Raw genomic sequence first — 18,992 nt, 5'->3', positions numbered from 1 at the left:
TGAGTCAGCATTAGCAATATTTGGCAGTATATTAATACTTAACTCTGTTGCAGCCGTTGTTGTTGCGCAGCGTCTCATAACATCCATAAGCTGTGCAGAACCACCAGATTTTGAATGATCGCTTTAATTAAAATGTGCCGTGTGAAATGGGCAGCTAATAAATGAAGCTTAAAATTTTTAGCCAGTAACTTTTCCCGTGTCCCACTACGAGCGCACGCAGGGGTTTTCAGTGCCATGATGGCGACATCTGTGTGTGGATTGATAGAAAATTCAGTAGAGACGTGTTCGACAAAGCTGCACGTGACAGGACCGATTGTTTACGCCACATGTCTCACGATAGAGTGAGTTCGACTGTGAATGCACTATTTACATACATACCAATGGGGAGGGTGATCTACATAGTAACGCACAGCCATGTCTGCTGGCCAAGATGGATTTGGAAATTAAGACGTTTGCTTAAGTTTAATAACTTTATCAGCTAATAAGGGTAATAATTTGTGGTTATGATAGCGGGACCCCAGTGAGATCCAATCGTAAAAATCTTTCACAATATCAAGCATTCTGTGTATTTTTATCCAGAACATAAAACCCCATCTGATGGGTCAACATTTATGTCCTGTTTTGCAATAAGCGAGCAATACGTTCTCCTGACTGTACTGAGACATGGGGCATGCTGGGAATACGTAAAATCAACAGAGCGGGATCAAGCAGGATTTTCAGCCTCGTCTGGAGGGATAACGTTTATCCCCAAAGATGTAAGGTCCTCCCCTCTACAGTATGTCTAAAGAACAAAAAAAAAAAAAAAAAAAGCATGATAATGTTCGGGATATTTTCCTCTTCACCTTCAGTAAAGATAATTTAGTAACACCTTGGAGCACTAACCCTTTGTCGCCGCCGCCCTCTGGAGCTCACTCCCACTATGCATCAGGGACACAGACTCATCGCACAACTTCAAAAGACTCCTCAAAACCCACCTGTTCAAATTTGCTTTTCCTTAAACTCTTCATTTTAATTTTTCTTTGTGTTTCTTAATGTAAAGCTCCCCAAAAAGTGCGATACAATTTTGATGTAATATTATTATCATCATAATTATCATCAATAATAATAATAAGAATAATGACGATGATGATGATTTAAAAAAAACAAAAACAAAACATAAGCATTCATGTAACAAGTCCTGATTCACTCGTCACAATCACAAGTATATCGCACAGTCTTCTAACTCTTCTGGGTTTAACAACAGTTTGCATCGACAAAGTTGCGTTGCTGCTATATCGTGCATTACGTCTCATCCTGGTACTCATGCAGCAGTACAGGAGAGGAGTATCCTTCTCCGTCGTATTCACTTATGGCTCGGTCTTTGTGGAGGGGGGGTTTCATTCATGTCCTGCATTTCCGAACACATTTCTTCATTTAAAGGCAAAAATAAACTAAATTTACGCACATACATTTCGACAAATGTTGAAAATATTTCCATGTGTCCCTTACATTGGCATTGTAGTTAACCGATACATCCAGTAGAGGGCAGTGCACATTTTCAATTTCATGTGGGACAATGTTTGTAATCCAAACATTGAAGAAAAAGGTTAAAAACGGCTAAAATAAGTAGCTTTTGTTGCTGCAAGTAGTACTTGAACTTTGCTCCGGAGCTCTGGAGAGATCGTTAATTATCTCATGTTTTCAACTTTGCCAGTTGAAGAAGCATATAAACGTTTCACACTTCTGAAGCGTCTTTGTCCCGATGTCCAGGTGTGGTAATGTTGCCACACATTCACCTTTCCTGAAAGGGATGGTTATTTCAGATATCATCCATGTTATGTTGTCTTCTTTGTTCTAGTCGCTGGTCGCACAACACTGCCCCCACATGTCATCTGTGGTATTACATTTAAATTACATGTGAAGCGCACCAAAGTCAGCATGCCAACCAGCCAGCTCCAGAGAAACTTGAAAAGTAAACACTACAGAGACTGAAACGCTCTACAGTGACTCACGACTTCCAACTATTGCACAAAAGTGGTATTGTGTCTATTTTACACATTTGACTTGTGACATGACGAGCTCCCTTCAGCTTTACAGCCACAAACTTCCTAAAAAGAGGGGATGCATTTGGGACAAAGCAAAGGTAGTGTTTCCTTTTTTGTTTATTTATTTTTTTCTTCTTCTTTTTCAGTTCTGAACCCCTCAAAGTGAGACATAGCTATTCAGTCATTATGTTATTATTTTGATTTTGTCGAAAAATGGAAGTACAACACTGTAACACATTTTCACACAGGTTTTCATGCTTTTCGGGGAGATTACATGGATTTCCATTCCTTTCCTGTAGGCTCACTCCAAAGTGAACAGTAACTATTACTTGCATAACATTAATCCCAGCAAAAGGCTGGATCTAACCTTCAAACTCTCCGCCATCTAAAGAAATAAACTGTTTTCGTTGTGAGGACTTGTTGGTGTTTTTATCCACAACAGCCACGACAAGCTCCCACAACTTGACTGTGTAAACAGAATCAGGTCTCTACAAAAAAATAAAATAAATGTCCAGATACACACATATGTACTCACACACACACACACACGCCCAAGAGAGAGGACTGTGGGTAGTGACATTTGAAACAATACGCTTTTGTTGTGCTGCGGCATGAACTGTCATATTGTACAAATGTATGCACAAGCACAGAAGCACAGGCGCACACACATATGCATACTTCTAAAGTTGACTTTTCAACTGTCACTGAAATGCCACCAAAACCGTCGCATGAGGGTATCTGCCATCAGAGAGCAACAGGACACAAAGATGTTGGCAAAAGTGGGATCAGAGAGATTGCAAAAGTCGCTTTTGTGACATTTGATTGCCGAACAAATAGACCAAAGCGAAGTTGCGAACTACACATTTTCACCAGTATCTCTTATTTTTCATATCGGCGTGAAAAGAAGATAAATATATTTTTAACATTTCATGAGGCCAGATCAGACGAGGAGTTCTATAACTGTTTCTGTTGCTTATGGTAACAAAGGATGTGGTCATGCATCAGAATATTAAGCGACTTTTAGAATGTTATTATGTTCATTAATGTGATAAAACAACACAATAAAAACAAGACATCATGTCCAAACGATGGCTTGCAGACTGTATTGTCCATTCCGAGTCAGCACAGAAAACTCAATGACACACGTTCATGCACAATGACATAAATTGCTTTGACAGTCGGAGAAACCCCGTCTGCACCCGTGAATGTGTTTCCATGTGTGGTTGCATGGTGTGCAGTGTGGCTTACACGGGTATCGGTCTGCATGTGGCAGCAGTAGGGAGCATGCCAGAGCTGCAGCAGTCATGCATATATTTAGATTTAAGCGAGAATGACATGCATGCAGCCACCATGCAGAGCCGAGAAACAGAAAAACAATTCCCCACCAGTGTGATGCTGGTTCTGAGTCGTACCCAGGTCCATGCTCTTGGAGGCTTTGACATGCTGGAACTGCTGCCGCTGGGTCTGAACGCCGGTGGGAGACTGGGGCTGAGCCTGGCACGAGATGTGGGAGCTCTCCCTAAAGCAAAGACATCCAGAGGTCAAGACTGACAATGGTGGTGAAACATGATCAAAACAATGCATCCATAATTCCGCAGATAGAGATCCCTTCATAAAGCTAAAAAATGTTTTTGAATCACACCTTTCCTGGAGGTAAGAGCTGTTGAAGTCAGAGTCATGTCCATACAGCATGCCTTCCTCTTCCTCGTCCATATGACAAGAACTCCCATTGGTCACTGAAAAAAAGAAGAAAAACAAAACTGCAATCAGAGATAATGCTGATATAAAACAGCCATTCAAAACACTTTTAATCACAGTTGTCATGTCTTCTGGATTACAAAAGCCAAAAAGACTCAGATCCAAACTTTGACCAAACTTTCCACCAAAAATAATATTGTCCAGTCACACTACATAAACAACGCAGAGCATGAACTTTGTGATATATTTAACTAATACAGAGTCTTGCAGAGTTTTATTTCAAGTCTACTTTCTTGCATTTGACACTTGTTTTTTTGCCACTTTGTTTTGACTTCCGAGTTATCCCGAACTCCGGGTGACCTGCAGCTCAATATTGTGCCTCGGAGGCGTCCGTGTCGATAAAGACAGAGCACTGATTCTGATGCAGCCGCTGCCTTTGCATAAACAACCAGCAAAGTTCGAACGGCCGTGTGACTGACCAATGACTCCAGTGCACCGATGAAATGGATGAAAAGTTACGTTCCACTGCATGACTGTTGCAAAAAGGTTCTGTGGATATTCTGGCAGCAATGCATAGTTTAGCCTCCACTAAGTGTTTGTCAAACAAACGGTTGACTAAATGTGTTTGGGTGTGGGGGAGTGATGAGCAGGGTGGCGCCATCACCTTCAGGAGGGTGTGTGCAGAAATGGTTAAATACGACTAATTATCTATATAGCCTTGCACGTGTAGAGTGTGCATGTTCTCCCTGAGCTTGTGTGCTCCGGCTTCCTCTAAGATACACACTTGTTAATTAAATGTGCCCGTAGGCTGTGAAGGAAGGTGATTGTGTATCCGTCTGCTTTGTTCTGTGTGTTGGCCCCGGGCTCAACTCTACGTGGGAATCGAGGACGGTTGCCTGAGATGTTGGGAATTTCTGTCAACTAAATTGGATACCTTCGCAGAAATTGCATGCAACAAGTCAACAGAACAATTAATTGTCCGCTTTTTCCGTCAGTCTCGGAAATGAAGCCAAGGTTGCATGTATGCTGTGTGAGAAGTAACTTATCACGTGACTCCGTTTGGGAGTCACGCACAGCCACATTCAAGCATTTTGACGTTAACCTACTGGAAACAGCGGCGGCTGCTGCTGCGTCGAGCAGCCAGCCACACTCGGGCTAATTAAGACTCTGTTTACCCGGGAAACACTGTGAGGCCACCCGGCCAAAGAAAACAATGCAGCTCATCACAACAGTGGCCTGCCTTCACTTCACTTTGCTGAAGGCAATGGCTTCAACACATGGATGGCAAATGAACAGTTTTATGAGCGTTTCATTTGTTTAGACTAGTTCTTATTACAATTATACTTCAGTCAACAGAGAGAGACCAGTTGCCCAGGAACATCTCTCGTGGCTTTGAAATCATTGGGATTCATGTGAAATACTGACAGAACGCAGTTTAGAGCTTGTAACAATATCCTGTGTTCATCTACTTTGTTTGATTGAAGAAGAGCAGCCTATAAACACAAGCACAGCCACATTTCACTTTGGCCTCAGTCGGCGGGTGGAAAGATTTTCACCCATTTCCAGTCGAGGGTTGAAAGATGACGGCTGAAACTGACAACCGCCGCCGCGCTTTGGGGAACTGCAAACAACAAATGTTTTACAGGCGCCTTCAAAATGTCCAGGAGGTGATTATTTGATCCCGCGAACGTCGGTGGAGGAACACTTTTGAGCAAACGCGCCGTGCCCCGGTCTACTGCTAACATAAGCAGGTCCTATAAATATTTAGAAAACGGGACATTCACTGTGTGCGGAACACTAGAAAGTGGGTTAAAGTCTGCTTTAACAGCTTTTCCAAGAAATGTCGTAAAAAAAGAGCTAGACGAGAAAGACGGGAGACGGATAAGCATTTTGGAAAAGAAAAAATGAGGAAGGAAAAGAAAGAGGATGAAAGCCACTCATCAGAAGACGCCGCAGATGCGCGTTGGAGATGTGGCCGCGTCTGCGTGATGAACGAGTTTATGACAACTTGATACACAGACGCACAATCCACCCCGGCGTCATTTACATACAGTCATCACTTCTGCCAGTGCAAAGCTGCCACGCAACACATGCCGGGGCTGCTGCACAATCCTCAACCGAGTGTCCTTTGTGTGCTCACATCCGCACGCGAGCGGCTGAAAAGCCGAGCCGAGCCGAGCCGGCGAGAAAGAGATGGCACCAGTCGGAAGATATCACATCCTCTCATCTCCATCCCTCCCTCTCACTTTCTTTCTCCACTAATCACCTGCTTTATTTTTCTGCTGCTTCCATTCTTGCGATCTGATATTTTGGCTGTCATTTATCTCTCCTTTCAGATCTCCCATAAATCATTTTATCTCCCACTCACTTTTCAGCCTCTCCTTTTTTTTTTTTCTTTTTCCCTTCCCCTAAACTTCCTCTTTCCTCCTCCACGCTGCCAGCACCTTAATCAGCTGAACTGTCAAAAACACATTCTTGTTTCACCTCACACACACACACACACACACACACACACACACACACACACACACACACACACACACACACACACACACACACACACACACACACACACACACACACACACACACACACACACACACACACACACACACACACACACACACACACACACACACACACACACACACACACACACACACACACACACACACACACACAAATCTGTTCTCACCGACTCCCACTGTGTGAAGTGAAACTGGCATTTGTGGCGCGGATGATAGATCAATAGCAGTTTGTTCCGATAGCAGAGAGATGAGTTCTCTTCTTCTGCACTCAACTTTCCCTTCCTGTCATCTGTTTCTGTCTGCGGCTTGTCTGGCTAATCATACCAACTATTCTTCCTCACTCGCTGTGAAAACCAGTGTATTGACTTAACACTTATCGTTCCAGTCGAAGGTTCAGACACAAGAGGAAAGACAACGCAGTGCACAATAGGGAGGAATTAGGTGCTGGAGATTATTGAAAGTGGGCTGCACTGTAATGTAGTGGTGAGCACTCACATCAAGTGTCTCCCATTCATATTCAAGTCCGGGGCTTTTGGGCTTTCCTATATGGATTTTGTATACTTTTGGGGGACAAATGGGATTTCTGAGGGGAAAAAAAAGTTTCCTTGCACAGTTTAAAAATCCTGCATTTGAAGCTAATATTCAAACGTAAAACTGCCCGTACATGTGAGCGTCTGTCTCTCTGTTTGCTCTGTGATGGACTCGCAATCTGTCCAGGGTGGACAGGCCACCAGTCAAATGTATCATATGCATTTAAAATAGTACAACTAATTTGCTACCGTTTTCAAACCTTCCGTGCTGCACTCTCAACAAGAATCATGTGAACATGAACTTTTGTTTGATAATTGTTAATGAAACAATTGTAAAAAAAAAAAAAGGCATAATAACCCTGTAAACTGACTTATTGACGTATTTCCGTTCGAGTGGCTCCAATCACAGAGTATGAAGAGAAAAAATGGAAAGAAAGTTAAAAGTATAGTGAGGAAAAAAGACACAGTGATGGATCTGAGTTAAATAGAAAGATCTATATATGCAAAAATCACCCATCTGCATAAATACATATGTAGGGAATCATTACACTTAATTTATTCTTCTGCAAAAGAAAAAAGTCTTTATTTTAACTGTGGTCTCTGTGACAAATCAAATGGATTACGTGTGTACAATAGTTCATTAGGAGGGTAAAGTACTGGTAAATGCACACACACACACACACAGACACACACACACCGACATTTACCAGTACTTTACTTGTGTGTGTGTAAATGACACTAGAGCCGAGGTGAATCCATCCAGTAAAGTGTATTCAAGGTCAGAGCTGTTTGCCAGCCTGAGTGTAAACATGCACACGAAACACAACACTCATCTGATACTGGCCAAAAACAAAACCCCTGAACCAACACGCCGCCGTGCGCACACGCGGCCACGCCGCAGCTATTAATACATTTCCAAACAAGCAGAGATATCACTCGGAAACACACAAATACGAACACTTTTTTAACAATCAAGCCCAAGTATAAATGGACACTGAAGATAACGCAAGCGTGTGCGGTCGCAGTAACACAACGGCACAAAAATACAGGGGTGGTGTGAAACAGCGATCTGAAGAACTAAAATAACTCACAGGCAGAACCTGCAATAACAAACAAACAAACAGAACAACCTTGAAAACACAAGAGGAAATAAAATCAGGGAGAAAAAGCCAGGGAGAGAAATGAAAGAGAAAATACGGGCAGAGAACTTTAATTAAATTTGTGCTGCAGAATTTTTTTTTTATTTTATTTATTTATTCGTCTATACTTTATTTTATCTCGGAGATATTGTTTATTTTGTAGTGTTGCTAAAGTTAAGCAGGGCTTTGCTGAACTCACTGCAAATGATAGGCCCACCTCTGATGCTACTTTACGGGTGCAAAATGAAACGGGGGAGAAATAAATGTGAGAAAAGTGCAGCGAGTTCAGAGACAAACGAAGGACGGGAACAAGGTCGGAGCGACTGGAACAATGTTTCAGCAGGAAAGAGCCGGCGTTTGAGGATTTTAAAAAATGCAGGAAATGGTTTTATTGGAGAAAAATGTGCCTGTGCAGCAACTCTACAATATAAAGTGTGTGTATGGCAGCATTACTCATGAAAGGACGGGAAAAAAAAAAGGACCTGTGTATTTGTACTTTTCTGGTAGAGATGGAGTCTGAGGCTGAGATAAGGGGTTATTGGAGTGATACATACAATTGGTTGGTATAAAGTCCTCTGACTGGATGGATATAAAACGGGGTGAGTTATTGTGTGTGGGTGTGCAGTGTGAAAAAGTATCTGCAACAAGCAATTAGTGATAAGTGACTTCATGAGCTCATGCAGGGTTCCCCAAGTGGTACCACATGGAAACAGCTGAAAGCAGAGGTAAAAGCTTTTGGGTGTGCGGCTTTGTTTAAGTGGCGACACTCCAAATGGTCTGTCCATTAAAAATGGTGCGAAAAGCTTGAAATAAACGTTTCGACATGAGTAAACAATGCAATGAGGGAATTATACTCGTTAGATCGATGGCAACGCCAACATAAAGCAGATCGTGAACAAAAATCCAGGTGTGTCGAGCTGAACAAGCAGTCACACTCACACCAACAAGCAACTTAGATTCATTCATTTGCTTCAAATGCATGTTTGTTTGGTCTATCTGTCTATTGTGTAAAAAGGCCAAAACTGTAATCAATGCTACTACATTGTATATATGAACTGTTCAGTAAAATGCCTGCTGCAAAAATAAAGCAACTCCTATAATGAGGTTGAATCATTTTGTGATGGAAATACGAGAGTCTGAAAGGTTGCTGTGGAAGCTTTATTTATCTGTAAGCCGTCGGTGAGAAGTGGTCAGTGCTGGAGGACTCGCTTAAATACAAAAGTTTACCAAATATTTATTTATTTTTATTTTTTTTTTTAATTCGTCCCTAAACTCCGGCATGATGGCCAGGTCAAATGATGACTTCAACTTGTATGGACAGATGAATGACTGAATGCACAAACAAACACATCCATAAAAAAAAAAAACAAACAGCCACCGAAAACTCTTAAGTACACATAAAGAATATATCAAGAGGCTTCTGGAATAGACTGTGCATAAAGAGATAAGACTGTCACTGAAAAGAACCTTAATGAAATTGCCAGACTCGGACATAATGTAGACATTAATGCTTGGTGCGGTGAGTGAATGGCACGTAACCTGTTGACCCCACAGAGTGGGGGAATAGCTGCACTCACCATTCAATGCATAGATATTGTTGGTCACCATGGAGGGGTGAATGAGGTCAGTAGGCTGAATGATGCTTCCTGTCTGACCGTTTACGGCGCTCATCAGTCCCTGCAGCCCGGCGGTGCCGTCAAACGAACGGCTGGGCGATGCCCCATGATGATCCTGAAACATGGACCAAAAACAAATGCCGCCCAGTGGATAAACACAGCGCACAGACAGGAATGAAAACAACAATGTCCCATTTTTTAAAGAGTGACGATTTACAGTCAGGTTTAAAAGAAATGCAATGAAAGAGAATACTTGACATTAGAGTGAAACACTGTTCATTGTTATTGGCTTGATTTAGTGATCTAATATAAACTGAGTGATGAGCAGAGGAGAAGGGGCGGTCTTTACCGACGCCTACTCAAACGCAATTATAGACGAGAAAGGAAGCAGACAGTGGAAATCCAGAGGTGGTTTTGGGTGAAAGGGAGGAGCCTGTTTCCCACGCCTCGCTGCATTAGAAGCATCTTTAGCCCTCTTTCACTTCTCTCTGTGTGTGTTTGTGTGTGTGTGTGTGTGGTACTCGCTGTCATACTGACACGTATCCTCCTGAGACAGAGCCCTCTCAGGGCCCCGTAATAGTCAAACAAAGCAGTGGATTACAGTCCTGATGTGTATTCTTTGTGCATGTATTATTTCTTTCAGAATTTAATTTGCATGTTTTTGTTATTTGTGTGTGTGTGTGTGTGTGTGTGTGTGTGTGTGTGTGTGTGTGTGTGTGTGTGTGTGTGTGTCGAAAACTGTACATATTCATTCAAAATCCATGCATATGCATGCCATTTTGGCACTGGTGTTCAGTGTACTTTTTGCTCTTCTTTGTCCGTGTGCCTCTCTGTTATTGGTTAATCCCTGCACTCAAGCAACAAAGACCGTAGCTTCTTCCTCATTCTTCCCATGGTGCCATCCCCGCCTGCGCCCCCCCCCCCCTGCATGCATTCCACTAACCAGCATCACCATGCAATCTGTACTGTACAGTTGAGTCAGTATTCCTCACCAATATCTTTTTTTTTCCTTTTCATGGTTTCTAAATTCAGATTTCATGGAGGAATGTGAAGGATTCTACAACAATGTTGACCTGACCTGCGTTATCATGCAAACAAGAACATATTAAGGAAAATGAACAGATGGGAAAAGAAATAGCAAATTTGTGGAATACGTGAAAATCATTCGGAAGTCTGACATTGAAGCATGAGTGGCGATCTCAAATGTGAAATATTTCCCAAAAGAACAGTCACAACAGAGATATGTGGCGCATCAGCCAAACTTTTCATTCCTGAGCTCAGGTCTTTCGTTATGAGATCCTGCAGCGGTGAACAGATGTTCAAACATGTGGCCAGTCAAATGTTAATTGAAACTGGATTCATTTCAAACTCGCAGAAATAAAGCGCGATCCAGAAGTGACTTGGCCCCCGCTGCTCGCAAAAATATAAATCATTTTAAATAATAATTTTTTTCTTTAAGTCTGCTTCCTTTTTTGTTTTTTCATGCTCTATAAATACAACATGAACGTTTCACACAACTTTCAAGAACAACCAGTGCTTGAGAACAGCTAAAGCTTGGGTTTTGGCGAAGTAGAGATGGAAAGACTCTCCACCGACGGCAGCAGAGCTCAGAAACATTTCACATTTATAAGAAGCTCGTAAGAAAAGGCAAAAAAAAAAGAAGAAAGAAAGTCCTGAAGACAATGATGGATCAGAGCAGGAGAATCCTTATTAAGTTCAACTTTTGTTGATCTAGTATGGCCAGTCTTGCATATTTTTTTGTTGTTGTTATTAGTCGATAGTAACACTCAATATAGATTTCTTTTTAGGGTTCATCTTGGTGGCTGATCAATTACAACATCTGATTACCGCCGCGGAATCTGTGCAGACTGTTTGGAGCGGCTGGATAAAGGACAATATTGGACAGAGCTGGCACGAGATGAATACAGTAGGAAGATATGGAGAGAGAGAGAGAGAGCGAGTACAGGAAAAAGAAAAAAAGAACTAGAGTGGTCCACTTCAACGAGGTTGAAAAGCATCAATACCAAAGCTTAAAAAAAAGCTTTTAAAGTCTCATCTCTTATCTATCCGCCTGTAGCTCCCTTTTTTTTTCTCTTCTCCGTTTTACATTAAGACAAAAAGGGAAACATGGATGCATCTCTTTGATGTTGCTGACTGCTTTCACCAAACGAGCTATTGAGGGAGGATTGTCCAGAGTCCTGCAGGTCCACGCACACCGCCCATATCATTATGACCACTGACAGGTGGCACTTGTTAGTAGACGGAATTCATATCAACCAGAATGGCAACATTTCTTCCTCAAAAATGTCCACATGTGAGGAATAAAATGGACTAACGCCTCCAGGTCAATGGGAACAACTCAACAACACAAGAAAGTTAAAGCCAAAGGAGAAAGATGATCATGTTCAGGGTTACCTGAGAGACTGAGCAGGAGTCATGTTTCATGAATACTTCCTACTACTGACTGAACTTTCTCAACAGTGACAAGAGAAAGGGGCTTTTTGTTGACTCATTACATCTCTGAGGGCAGATCTTTTTAAGTGTTACGCACAGTGGTACCAACATCTTCACACAAAAATTCTAATATAGTCACACAGGACAAAAAACAAACAAAACACAACCTTCTAATTTTTGGATACAAATGTTTTACGTCATAACAATTTTGTGTTTTATCCAATATCACAATATTTCATGCTATTTTGAGATAAGCCTTTCTATTATACTATGACACGTATTTACTTTTTGACAGTTTACGTTAAATATTGAAGCAATAACTCACATTATTTCGTTACATTAATTACAATGAAATTGGATATTTTTCCATACAATGGACCGTGATTAGAATATAATTCTCAGCATGATGGGAAAAACTTCTACCAATCTAAAGCTTACCTTTCATTCTGCGTAGGCTCTGTATGTCATTTCTGTATCTATACACACAGACTTTGATCTTAGCTGTCTGTATTGTGTGTATATTGCTGAATGTGCCTGTGTGTTAGGTGTGTGCACATTATGCAGTCTGAACAAGCTTAACACCGCCACCCCCCCAACAATTGGCAGGTCAGGTAAAGGGCCATTCACACTTGAGCCAGCAGACCGGCTTTGTGTGTACGCAGGTTTGTACAAACAGACTACAGACCCGTGTAAAAAGCTTCTTCTTCGTCTTTTTTTTTTTTTAACATATAAAGAAAAGAGACACAGCTGAATGAAAACCACTCCGTCAGACATGCACACAAAGAACACAAACACACACAAGCGCACAAAGTCTGAATGGATCAAGTGCAAATGCTCTTTTGCAGCTTGCCGGTGAGAGCAGGGAGACTAGTGTCAAGACTGCGAGCGGGAAAAAAAAAGAAAGATAGAACGGCTGAAAAGTCATTTGTGGAGAAAGGCAGAGGCAACAGAGCACGGGGGGGAAAACTGTTTTATTCAATGAGAGCCAAACATGTGGAGAGGAGATAGGAGGAGCACTGTGTTTGAGTTTATTTGGGACACAAAATGCAGATATAATGCAAATTAAGATATATTCACCATATTAGTTAATTACTTCATCAAAATTAAGGATGAAAAAAGTGAAAGTTCCTTCATCCCATTCGGTGGTATTTTCCTGAGTATAAATTGTGATTAACAGTTGTCCTCGGTTGCTTCTGGAAAGGCTGCTGACCCCTTCAACAGCGCGTTACAATGAAGCTTAACAGTGAAGGTCACACACACTCGCACCAAATTCAACAAGCGGCTTCCCAGATCCACTGGAGATCCGAGTATTGTGAAGCGGACATCTTTTCTACACACAGAGCATCAGAAGTGAATCGTCAGTGTACCTTCGTCGCCCTGAGGACCACCAGCTGGATCATCCCTCTGACGTTACCCTCCTGCGACATAGAGCGACGTAGCGTCTCCATGGCCACGTGGTTCGATCGTCCCAGCAGCGACTCTCCGTTTACAGCCACCAGCTGGTCGTTCACATGCAGGCGCCCGTCCTGCAAAGCGCCGACAGTTTGATGGAAATATTACAAAAATCTGTAGTGTACGGTCTACAGCTGGTGGTGGCTCGATGGTGAGTGAAGCGGGTGGATCGACGGATGGATCACATTGGTATAATGATGATTTAATCTTCATTTCACAACATGAATAACTTTGGGTACTACATTTTTTTTTGGTATTCTTGAGGCATCAACCCAACTAATTCTAATGCTCATTTGATAAGAAACATTTTATAACAAATTCCAATGTCGTCCCAGTAAATTTAGCCTTTAATAATGCTTGGATAGATTTCTAATAAATGGAAAGACCTTACACTCACACGGGGTCTGTGTTGCCTTGTTGTATCGTATAATATATAAATGTAGTGCCACTAGACTTTTTTTTATTTTTTTTAATAAATAGCAGTATTAAACAAAAACCAATTTTGTGTATCGTGTGAAAATTGAAGGTGATGATGTTACAAATATCCCTGCTCCATTTCTTTTCTAGACAGTATGGCTGTGAGCTCAGCAGTGAATCACTGATGGAGAGCTGCTGTATAAACACACACCTGTGGCCGTCACCCTGTGCCTCTGTGAAGTCACCCCGCCATCCATACACATGAAGTGTGCGCACACCAACGAAGACGCATTCCCACGAGTGCCCGACACAGCCCCCCCCCCCCCCCGTGGATTGGAGCCGTCCCCATCTATTTCTGTGGCGCAGACACTAACAGCTGCACCTGGTGAGCGAGCGCGGCGGCATGCCTCTGCTCGCCTGTCGGTCTCTTGACATGTCAAGTGTGTCCCGGAGAACGCGGGGTCGGAGGTTAAAAGAGCAGCGGCAGGGAAGCGGGGACAGCTGAAGAGGCGCCGGCGACACCATCTCGGACAACAACATTTGTCCTGATGTTGGTGATTACTTCCCATGTTCTCTTGCCGCTCTAATTGAGTGTGATTAGAGTAAACATTTCATTATCACCGCAGGAAGTCAGAGCAGTGGCTTCGGGCTCAGAGCAAGCTCACATTAAACAAATAGCATGCTTGTTATTGTGCACAACCAATCCTCACACATTTGAGTGAATCACCTTGTATGCAGCCCCTCCGTGGATGATGGATTTGATGAAGATTCCCAGATCCTCTCCGGTCTCTCTGGACTTGTTCCCTTTGAGGCTGATGCCAAGGCCCGCTGAACCGGTGTCATTGAGGGGAACCTCGAACATGAGCTGTTCTTTTCCGTTCTCCAAAACGGGGGCTGGCAAACGGGACACATCATCCTTCTGGGAGAGAGGGGGGAGAGAGAGAGAGAGAGAGAGAGAGAGAGAGAGAGAGAGAGAGAGAGAGAGAGAAATGGAGGTTGAAGAGGGAGAAGGTTGCAAACCGGGCGAGGATGAGGAGACGGAGGTCAGCTCATTGGGCTTCAATAGTCTCCAAAAGCTAAACTAAAAGCTTTTCCATTTGCGAGAAACCATCACTAGGTGCTTTTCAGCTAAATTTCTCTATGAGTGAAAAAAACGGCGGACAGTCTGAGAAAAAGAAAAAAAAGAGAAAAAAAAATAAAATAGGCCATTTGGATGGTCTGCTTTCATATAGCCATCTCTCCCCCTCCCTCAGCTCTGTAATATCAATAAAATGACCTGTGTATTTTCAAGAGGTAATTGGAAAATACGGCAAACACAGAGAGCTGGGGAGAACAGAAAGGAAAGAGTGTAAAACAGGAAGAGAAAGAAGAACCACAGACCATCTTTGTGGATAAAAGGAGATCAAGAGCAAAGAAAACATGGCCAAAACACCATATTATCAGGACAGAGGATTTGGCTGTAATGACTAAGTCTGAGCCATAGTTAGTGAGGAAAATATTGCTAAAAAAAATAGATTAAAAAAATACAAGAAAAGGAAAGAAAAACCCAGATGCGAGAGTGTGTTCTGAAGGCTGTGTTGGCACAGCAGGAGAGCTTTTTGTACAACATATGGATTTTACTCTGCACATGATCTGAAGAATACCGGCAGGTAAACAGTGTTTATCATGCTTTTTATTCCAAATACTCTCAGATAAACAAGCATTTGGGAAATCTGTGAAATCAAGATGAGGCTAGGCTGTCCAGATAACTTCGATGGATGAATGGATGAATGGATGAATGGATGAATGGATGAATGGATAAATGGATGAATGGATGGAGAACGGGATGGAAGGAGGGAAGGAATGACAAATCAAAAAATTAAGAAATGGTTGCTGCATAGATAGATGGATGCATTAACGGTGTATGAATGGAGAGATGAGACCGATGGAGAAATTAATCTATGAAAGGAAAGAGATCCAAGAGCACCTTTGCTCCTGATATATTTAATTAGCACATTTATTGGAGTTAAAAATATTAAGACAACTTTTCAGGTAATACTCAATTCACTCCAAATGAAATCGTGGAACCAATCTGAACTCATCAGACTGAGTTCCACAGAAGCGATGGATGATTTCCAGGAGCTGAATGTTTCTCCGGCGCCAGTCTCAGTCCGTACTTTTTAACATGCATCACTGTGTGTCAGCTTCTCTGTAAACAACTGCATGCGTTTGTAGAGGAAAGCCTGCGCCGGGTGTCTGTGCGCACGCAACGAGCTCGGTCTGTGTTCATGCGTGTGGTTGCGTGGGTCAGCAGTGTCGGCTTTAGACACTGTTTGTCTGTGGGGATTGTAGGTTTAACAGCGCTAAGCCGACACAAAGTCCTCCGCTCTGCAGAAAACTGTTTCCCCCGCTGGAAAACCTCCCCATCACCAGCAGCGGCATCAGACTGACTGTCCGGACCTGATAGGAAGCTTCCCGACCTTGAGAAAGTAGTTCAAAAAAAAAAAAAAAAAAACCCAGAGAGACGTTCGCAACTTGTGTGCATAATCTCACAGAGAATTTATTAGTCTCTAAAAAATTCTGTCGGGAGTAATGCCCATGATTTGGCAACTTTTCGGGGTTTTTTTCCTGCCACCTCCACGATTTCTTAATTTATCTGACTCAACCAGCCCCCGCCCCGCCCCGTCTTTGTTGTTTATGATTTCTCTCTTTTTTATTTCCTCACACTCGGCACAGAACAGAAGTAATGCCAGGATGAATTCAGAGCCGAGGACGGCTGCTGTAGAAAAGTTTCTGAACCAGCAGCTTTCTGCTCGGGGGTCAGGACCACCTACGGGGCTGTGGGATGTTTTATGGAATCTGACTATTATTATGCAGATGTATGCAAAGTTTTTTTTTTTTTTTTTTTTTGGGGGGGGGGGGGGGGGTTGATGAATAGGATTTTCGTGTAGAACAACAAAATAAAACAACGCACAAAAAAAGCCTTGGCGCTTCACTAAATTACCACACAAACAATGAAGCCACAAGAGAAGTGAAATAATCAGCGCTTCATGTCAAACCTGACTGTTTGGTGGATCTTTAAAAGAGAACTGAAGAAGAGCAAACATGTCTTCTTTCCAGGCAACTTCGGCCGAGAGTGAAATTAAATGAAGCCTCTCCTTTCATTACATCAAAATTGTAATGGCAGATGGTTATATCCGTCTGTGACATGAAAATGATTTAATGCGTTGTGCTTCTGCTTTTTGATCGTGTGAGTATTAAAAGTCCAGCTCCATAAACTCTATGAGAGCCCCCTCCTTCATAAAAAAAAAAAAAGTGCCCACTGCACAGACAAGCCTCTTCATGTTCGTCGTTTAACATTTAAATGGGTTGCCACAATGATGGATCAACAGGAGGACAAGCTATTAATGAGACAGCCACGTCTGAGTGCAGGTGTTTTTTTTTTTTTTCAATAAAATGAGGGGAAAAAAGGGGTGGGGATGAAAGATAATGACTGGGACATGTATTATGTGAAAACGAGCAAGACCAGACCCCGAAAGAACCGATGAACTCGAGAGTAAAAGTCCCACATCAAAATGAATAAATATATAAATAAAACAGAAATGATATGACAAAGAAGACAAGAAGATGGGCGATAAGAATAACTTCAGTCATCATTTCTGTCATGTTAGGGGGCTACTTTGACACCATTTTGTTGTAAAGGGAACTGCATGAAGCGATTATAGAAGCAAAATGACTTGTGCTTAGTGTGTGTACTGATGTGTGTGAGCATACTGACACTTGTATGTCTGCAATTCAATGTGTGCATTAGGTTTCTATGTGTTTGAAAATGTGTGTGAATACCCATATTTGTATGTGGGAATCAAAATGTATGTATGTGTAATACAATTTGTGCATGTATAATATGCTTGGTGTGTCTGTAATGAGGCGTGCGTGCCTGCAACGACCCGTAAATGTCACCTCCACCTCACACCGTTTCTCAGCTACACCTCTGCTGCGGAGGAGTAAAGTAACTCCACGGTTTGTTTGCCCTCAGTAAAGATTTACAGGCTCACTTTTGTTAACCCCTGTCCTGATCAATTAGCATTATGATATTATAATTATCACTGAGCTGAGTAACACTAAGTTATGTAGTGTTATAAAGACCTAAGAGGGACATTGCAGACCAAAGGTTCTGCAGCCTGATGACAGTAGGTTTGCCAGTCAAGACTGAGGGCAAAGAAAACCTTGAATTCCAGAGAAATCAGCGTGAAATCCATTCGCAAGAATATGAGCTAGAGTCGCAAATGGGGACATTTCTAGGTCTTTGAAAGCATGCACACATAGGTATGTTGTGCACATAAAAAAGCATATGTAAGAAAACTCTTAAATGACCTTTTAAGATCAAACACAAATCTAATCAATGAACGCACTCACAGATGTCATTATAGAGATGCAAACATTCAAATATCTCTTCGCGCTTGTTCAAATATCGAGACACACACAACCTTCCGTGAGCACAAGTTATTTTGCTTATATACTGGTCCCATAAACCTGCTCCTCTATTATATGTGTATCTGAGTGCGTGAGGAAACCTGCTTTTAGCTGCACAGTGTTTTAATGAGAGCTGTTCGCAGATGCCCTTCCACCCGACCATGGCGAGCCGAGGTAGTGGTGTGTGTGTCTGTGTGTGTGTGTGTGTGTGTGTGTGTGTGTGTGTGTGTGTGTGTGTGTGTGTGTGTGTGTGTGTGTGTGTGTGTGTGTGTGTGTGTGTGTGTGTGTGTGTGTGTGTGTGTGTGTGTGTGTGTGTGTGTGTGTGTGCCTTGCCCCACACTGCGGGAACGACAGCCCAAGGATCCATTTTACAAGGCCAACAACAGTAGCCGCTGTGCTTAAATGTGGCGGTGTGATCACACTCGGGCACGCAGGTGTGCACACAAATGGCTGAGGTAAGTACTCCCAGGGAATAAACCTGACATGATGGGCCATGTTTCTGACTTATGAAAATAACTGTCCCATCACTGGCCACCCAGGATGGCACCCCATTGTCCAATCCACCCACACCGTCTCCCCCCTCTAATGGCTAAAGCAGAGGCTATGTCAGGAGACCCACCGTCCCCGGTGTCGGTGTAACAAGGGAGCCTTTAAAGCCCTATAGAGAAAGATGACTAGGACA

The 18,992-nt window shown here is 42.5% G+C and overlaps 1 protein-coding gene across 6 annotated transcripts in view; it reads right to left on the bottom strand.

Moving 5' to 3' along the window:
- The window catches only part of pard3bb (par-3 family cell polarity regulator beta b), a 242,849-nt gene that overhangs the window by 118,181 nt on the left and 105,676 nt on the right, over positions 1–18,992 (bottom strand). For 2 of the 6 annotated variants that reach the window (XM_080478440.1, XM_080478441.1), the window contains exons 12-16: positions 14,586–14,777; positions 13,357–13,515; positions 9,497–9,650; positions 3,667–3,760; positions 3,410–3,543 (exon numbers count right to left, since the gene is read on the bottom strand). In XM_080478440.1, coding sequence (XP_080334566.1) covers positions 3,410–3,543; positions 3,667–3,760; positions 9,497–9,650; positions 13,357–13,515; positions 14,586–14,777 — 733 coding nt within the window. The remainder of the gene's footprint in view (positions 1–3,409; positions 3,544–3,666; positions 3,761–9,496; positions 9,651–13,356; positions 13,516–14,585; positions 14,778–18,992) is intronic. The other 4 variants (XM_080478442.1, XM_080478444.1, XM_080478443.1 and 1 more) reach the window with 3 other exon arrangements.

Source organism: Lipophrys pholis (genome assembly GCF_963383615.2).
Source record: "Lipophrys pholis genome assembly, chromosome: 13".
Taxonomy (NCBI): domain Eukaryota; kingdom Metazoa; phylum Chordata; class Actinopteri; order Blenniiformes; family Blenniidae; genus Lipophrys; species Lipophrys pholis.
Note: the sequence above shows the minus strand (reverse complement) of the source record. Positions and strands in the feature narration are given on the sequence as shown.